The sequence below is a fragment of the Lolium perenne genome, chromosome 7 (assembly GCF_019359855.2).
Source record: "Lolium perenne isolate Kyuss_39 chromosome 7, Kyuss_2.0, whole genome shotgun sequence".
Classification (NCBI taxonomy): Eukaryota; Viridiplantae; Streptophyta; class Magnoliopsida; order Poales; family Poaceae; genus Lolium; species Lolium perenne.
The window spans coordinates 319623890-319630904 of record NC_067250.2 but is presented as its reverse complement, the minus strand read 5'-3'; the positions used below and the strand labels follow the sequence as shown (position 1 = coordinate 319630904).

Sequence of the window (7015 nt, the reverse complement as noted above, 5' to 3'; positions counted from 1 at the left end):
AAAGCCGATTCACAGACGAACTGGATTTGCAGAACGAAAAACTCATAGGCAAAGTTGAATCCCCACTGGTGAAATAGTTGTTGACCTTAACCAAACCCAGGATAGAGAGCCATCATGGATAGCACCGGCCAGCGCCACCGGCACAGACGGAGTAGAAGGCGCAGTCGTCTACTGATCTGCAAGCGTAGCGACCAAATGGGAGAGATGAGGAAGAGAGAACGGTGAGGGCGAAGCGGAAGCGGCAGGGGAAAAGTGAGATGGATGGTGCTGAAAAGCTGGTGAGGCACAGCAATAAACGTCTTGGACACGCACAAACGTAGCTCCATCGTGGGCTACTGGCGAGACGACAGCGAGCACGAGCGCACCCAAGACCGAGGCAGCGGCACGTGAAAAGCCCAACCTACCCCTGCGAGAGAAGATATTCTCCACAACTGCACCGCATCGACCCATATGCAGTAGGCACGCGTGACTCACCCAAAATTCACCCAGGCGACAGACATGATGGGCCAGGCCCAGCCACAGGGCGGGTAATGATTCGCTGTTCCATGGCTTTATCTAGAAATAGGAGCAAATGGGAGGACGTCCACACATCCCCAGGCCCACCACGCCCACTGACCCTTGCGACTCAGGCTCAACCCACTCAAATGCCACCCTACATGACTGACAGATTGGACCGGCCGAATGCGGGTCCCATGCGCAGCCACATGCGGGTAAACCATCGCTGTTCCATGTCTTGATTTTAAGGGAACAAATGGAAGGCCACGCTCACCAATGACCAGGTCCAGAATAGACGCTTCAGATGCAGTAGATGGGAAGATCTGATGGTCCAGAATCAGTGATCGCTGTGAGAGCCCCATAGAGGTGCAGCAATTATACCTTTAGATTAAATCACTAGGTGGCCAAGACTCTAGGGGCGTTAGGGAACAAGATGTGGCGGTAGAATCCTGATGCCATTGAACCACACATACGTTAGACAACGATTAGAAACCAGACACACCATGGTGTATCAAACTGTAGCACACACGAACACAGTCGCCTCTCTCTCTCTCGTGGGTGTGCCACTGCCCGGAGCCTGATCTGAGAGGCGATTCCGATCTGGGTTTGCTAGACATCACGCCACCTTCTCATGATGGAAGACATGTAATTTCAGTTTTTTAGAACACATGTAACTGTAGGTAACTGTCGTGTACCAGGTCTATGCCATGTACTGAGCTCAGCCAAGGTCTACCAAGAGGACCAAGCCCGGCCCAAACCTGGGTGTGTTCAGTGTATTGGGAGATGTCCCTATGTAATGTGAAGTTGGGTGAGTCTAGGGTTATCAATGATGATTAGCGTGTAACGCTTGTATTCTTCGCCTACATGGTGCTTCTCTCTCCCCCTTTGAACTCGAGTTTCTAGTCTAGATATGTGTATATGTGGTTGTATCCATGCTCTCTAGCTATTTGGTACAGTAACATCATATCATAACATTTTCCTTGATAGGGGATTCATCTCGATGATACAACTTATTGTCAACTTGTACTTAGATTACAAAACCATGTACCTAATTAGTACATCCACCTGGTCCACCATAATAGACATGCATGCCATCATTGTCCTGCCCGAATTTATCAACTGTGTAACATGTCATCTTGCTACTGCTTGCAATGGTCTTTGCGCTATTCGGTGTAACATACATGTTATTCCCATCCACAATTTTAATATCTCTCACAAAAGCTGCTTTCCCATAACCCTCCGAAGCATAATGCCCACTACCCATTTCAGGAAAATATGACTGAACTGTTGGGCCACTAAGATGTCCACCCCAAAATGCTATATTCGATTTATCCTTCAAGTGGTTGAAGATTGAAGCCGGCCAGTATCCAACTGGGGTCTTGTTCTTACCATATGCTAACCACCAGTTTGCGGTCTTTGGGTCCTATAACACATTAAAGATGATATATGATGGTCATGTAATATTAAGTGCACAAAATGGCAATGCCATATTACACCAAAATATCACTAATATCTATGTTTCATATTGTTTCTATAGTTCAGCTGACAATTCCAATCAATATGCAACCTCCTTTCAGAAATAAGTGACTCAACTTTATCTTGATAAAGATGTATCTACATTCTAAAATGCATCCAGATACATTCGTATCTAGAAATAGTTGAGGCCCTTATTTCCGATCAGAGGAAGTAGGATAATAGAAGATATAATAGAATAAACTAAATGGGGTCAATCAACATTAGTGACAGGGGTTATTTATAGTATGTGTAAATTGATAATTCAAATACTTCATAGGAGCAACCTTTCTTAATTTTTTGTTCCATATATTTTATCTACTATTGATGGACTAGGGAAAACAATGTATTATTGCTCCAATTACTAGATTTGAATACATAATCTCTTGTAACATTAGAAAATCCTGACATGGATGCAAATTAGTTGCGCATGTACATGACCCACATTGCATGAACGTAAATTAGTCATACGTTATTTAATCTTATAAAAATACCTTAAACAAATGAACATGTATTTCATATTGAGCGCCATTATAGGTAGAAACTGGATGTATCCTTCCTCCAAGGACAACGCTCGGACTAACTTGCACAAAACCAGGACATCGGTGATCCCAACAAGCATTGTTGTCCTTACCATACTGACACAAAAATATACTAGTTAAAGAAGCTTATACTTCCATAGTGATAATGCATAACATTTGGGGTTGAGGTTGCTTATCCTTACCCAAGTAGTGTGAAATCTAGCAAAATCATCACCATGCAAGCTTGGCCACACCTACAAGGTGTGATAGGACATTACCAACTCCGAGAAATCCCGTGAAATGTGTGCACTAGTTTGGAATGATATGGAAAATACAAGCATAGTGTTTCTATTACTTCAAATGTAACTAACATATGATGTTCATGTATTGTTAGCTAGATATATTTCCTTATGTAAAATATTTAAAATCATATACGAGCATTTATATTATAAGTAATTCCTTGGATGAATGTTTAAATTTTTGAAGTTTTCAACTATTTCTAAGCATGGTTAGAATTAAGTTGATTGTACTTACAACAGATCCAGCAGCTATTGTTTCATAATAGCTCGTGTTCTCGTTATTTGACATCTCAACCCATGATGCACTAAAATCTGCAGTTTTTTCTTTCACTTTTGGCTCATAAACATTGATGGAAACATGAGATCCGTATATATCATCTACGATTTTGATACCTGCGAGCTACAACAAACAAATAAATATTAATTATTAGGGACAGTAAAGAGTAACCATATAACCACGAGGATAGTGGAACAAATGGATTTAAATTGTTCAAATAGCCATCATGTTGCTATAAAAAAATCATGGGTTTTTATTATTAAGTGCAAAATTTAAAAGGAAAAAATATGTCAATGTTACTTTCTTGTATGATGATTATAATTATTGATATTTCGTATGATAGGAAAGTGGATTTGAACCTATTATAGATGTTGGAAATTGACATGATCCTACCTGGTTGGATCAAGCAATTAAGTGTGTGAAATGTTCATCTTTCAATAAATGGTATCTACTTAGTAACCACATGAGATTGCATACATTGTTGATTATCAGAAAATAGTTTGGTCCATGGCACGTTTTCGTAAGCATGTTCCATGGATAGTTGAAGCCACAAAAATGGATAAGGTAAACATTACCTGGTGTAAATTTTAGCTTCCTAAACCTATTTATAGTGGGTATTGGAACTTACATATGTGGATTCCACAATGTGTTCCACTATATATAACATATTAACTAGAGACATGATAAATATAAGGTTACAAATTTTGTTCACCACACATTTAGTACATATCAGTTATTTGTACAAATATATTGTGTGACACTAGTGACTAAATTAGCTACTCAATTTAGTGCATATTAATCAAAAGGAAATTCCTGGAAATATATATAGATATAGATATATATATATATATATATATATATATATATGTGTGTGTCAAGTATGTCATTGTTTGAAGAAACTTTGAATATTGTATTCATGAAAAATGTTTTTTTCTCTCGCAAAGACTATGCCGAAGTACTCTTTTCAAAGCTTGGAGTAAGATTCCATCCGGAAGTGAGTCTGTCCAAACTAGTTTGCCCTACTTTGGGTAAAATACATTCAGATGACAAATCCATTATGTTTTGATAACTTCAGTGGAACATCGAGTATTAGGACTATATAATTAAACACTCAATAACATTGGACACATAAGGGTAAAATGTGTACTCAATTGATGCTCAACTGTTGCTAATATATTATAACGTACCTCTCATTTACCAGCATTATCCATCGGGTGATAATTTGAAATCTCTATTTTACCATCTTTTCTATCTTGTAATATTGGGATGGATCCTTCCGGGCATGCGACAAAGGGCAGTTGTGCCATTGAATTCGTAGCTTCGGTTAAAGCCCAACTATGTAGCTCAGATGGATAAGAGCTAGGTTTCATCTGTGCCACAAGTAGAACAACGTTAGTCTCAAACTGAACATCAAAGTGCTCTTACAACTACCACGGATGGAAAAAAGGGGTGAAGTTAATATGAAAACTGAAAAAAATGGACTTGAAACCTTTGATTTTCGCTTTTAGAAAAAAAACATGACTATGAGAAGTGCACAATACAAAAAAAGAAAAAGAAAAACACTATAATCAACAACAATGCATAAATTCATTTTTCCCTAATTTTCATATTTTAATTTACTCGTAATTTAAAAATATATTTCAAGAAATTTATTGAAACAGGCTGAGATTGTATTTAATTTTCTAATAGCAATATACTTATCTGTAAAAACAAATAAATTAAGACAAGCTTCAAAAGATCAAAAAATGGACTCCAATATCCGGATGTTCCTTTCTTTTGATGTCAAAATCCACTTCTAGCCAATATATCAATCTCTCCATATCTAACCCGTCGGAGGATAAATCACATCTCTCCCATATCTGTTTTCTCCTTTCCCTTATTGGTAGATAAATCTTGAATTCTGGAGGTCTAGAATTTTCTTCCATGTCAACCAAAGCAACATCAACAAAGGAAGACAGTAAAATTGTCCATAATTCCAATACAGTTTCACTGAATACAAGTACGAGTTTAAAATACTATACTGGTGATGATGTACCCAATATATGTTTTACATTGAAATCGCTAACAACTGACCTGTATTTCATGATTCTTCAACAAGGGGTGGTCAAGCGCTGGTTGTTGGTTTATATCAATGCACTTGAAGACGTCCGCATCTTCAGTCTATATTGGACATTCAAATACTTGTCAGAAATTTATCGCAATCTATATAAATACAACAAAGTCACTATTTTTCGTGTGAGTACCTTAATGGTCTCGATTGCATGATCATCAGATCGTATTTCTCCAAGAGCCAAAGACACACATAGGAGGAGAATGATCACTATGTTTGCTCTGAATGTTAACATTGTTGAAACGGTGATTGGTCAGCCTAATTTTCTTTGTTTCTTCAGCTACTATGCCTACTGATCGTGTTTTATAAGAGAGGGCGTGTGTGTGGTGGGAGGTAGGTAGGGGGGAGGGGTAATTATGTCATTTTTATGCTTGCCTGGATTATATGGACGCAGTAAATACTGCATTAAAAGGAATTGTCTGCTCCTAGCAATAAGTAAATAAAATGGCTGGACAAATTTCACACATACTTAATCAAGATAAGGTCGATATTATGGACTAGCCAGCTGGAAGGAAATAAAGGATATGCATATAAATTGTCTTGATTTGGTTTCCTAATTTATTCATATGTCAGAAAACTTAGTGTGTTTAACCCTGAAAAAAAAATCAGTCTTTACAAATCAACTATATTAATTAAATTGAGGTAAATAAATATTTATAATCTTATTTTCTCGTGGTAGTGAATGCACCACCAGACGTGTGCAACAGCTAAAGGGGGGGAGAATCTACAACCTGTTCATCAGCAAAAGGGCCAAAAACGTTTCGTCCCTGGGCTCCCGCGAGTCCCAGGGCGAAACCCTAAATCGCCGCCGCCAGAGCTCTTCTCCCCCTTCCCCGCTTCGCTGCCGCCAGGAGGGCGCCGCCGGGCGAAGCTCGGGGGCGCCAGCGGCGGCGGGGCACCTCTCCCCTCCTCGCGGTGTCGCCGGCGCGGGCGGTCTCGTCGCGAAGGGGCACGACGCTGGCAGGGGCGTGGCGGCGTGGTGGCTCTGTGTGCTGGGCGCACTCAGTGGCGGCGGCGACTCCAGCGGAGGCATCTGCAGCGCCGGGCGGCGCGAGCTCGGCCGGCGGCGGGATCAGGGCTTCGAGCACGGCGGCGCGAGCTTCGACGGCCACGGCGGGGCGGGCCGGCGGTGGCGAGGCCTTCAGGGATGGAGCAGGGCGAGGCGTGAGCTGGGTGGCCTCCCTGGCCGCCCTGCGTGCGGGTTGGGGCAGGGGTCCCGGGCCCTGCCAGGCCCAGTTCGCCCCCAGATCTGGTACCCGGCGGCCATGGTGGCCGGCGGCTGCCTCTCTGGCCTTCTTTGGGGTCTATAGGTCGAACCTCGCGGCGGTGTTTCTTGTTTCCCTCGGTGCTGCAGCGGGCAGGGTTGGGATGTCGGGGCGGCGGCCCTAGAAGGGGGGAGCTATATGGTTGGCGGGTGAGCCAGTAGCTCTGGTGTTGGTCGGTGCCATGGTTGTGGGGGCGACGTGGTAATCGGCGAGTCGAGTGGTGTGGGGTGTAGATGGCGGTGAGGTTGCCAAGGGGAAACCTTTGCCGCTCGGGCCACGGCGGCGGCGTCCGCAGACGGCGTTCCGTTGTTGAAGGCGCCGTGAGGCCAACCTCCGTCCCTCTACTTCGTCCGGGTGAAAACCCAAGATCCTCGGATCGGGCGGTGGCGGCACTCCGGTGTCGTGCTCTTCTTAAAGACACCGTCTTGGAGCCCACAGCGCGAGGCTCACCGAAGGTTGTGACGGAGGTGATTCTTCGGCGATCTTCGGCAAGGCTTGCCCTGTACCCTTCCCTAGTCGAGCTTCCTTGGCGCTGC

At 42.8% G+C, this 7015-nt stretch overlaps 1 protein-coding gene and 1 long non-coding RNA gene across 2 annotated transcripts; both read right to left on the bottom strand.

Annotated features, from left to right (window-relative positions):
* Positions 1 to 1476: 1476 nt before the first annotated feature.
* Positions 1477 to 3223, bottom strand: LOC127314976 (protein neprosin-like). The gene is made up of 4 exons (XM_051345519.2): positions 3063 to 3223; positions 2732 to 2782; positions 2502 to 2645; positions 1477 to 1918 (listed from the first exon to the last, which is right to left on the bottom strand). Exons 1-4 carry the CDS (start codon positions 3114 to 3116, stop codon positions 1544 to 1546), a joined length of 624 nt encoding a protein of 207 aa, XP_051201479.2. The 5' UTR covers positions 3117 to 3223; the 3' UTR covers positions 1477 to 1543.
* A 1083-nt stretch (positions 3224 to 4306) lies between these two features.
* Positions 4307 to 5472, bottom strand: LOC139834107 (uncharacterized). Its single transcript, XR_011749464.1, has 3 exons — positions 5348 to 5472; positions 5178 to 5264; positions 4307 to 4474 (listed from the first exon to the last, which is right to left on the bottom strand). It is a non-coding gene; the product is annotated as an uncharacterized lncRNA (long non-coding RNA).
* Between the last annotated feature and the right edge of the window lie 1543 nt (positions 5473 to 7015).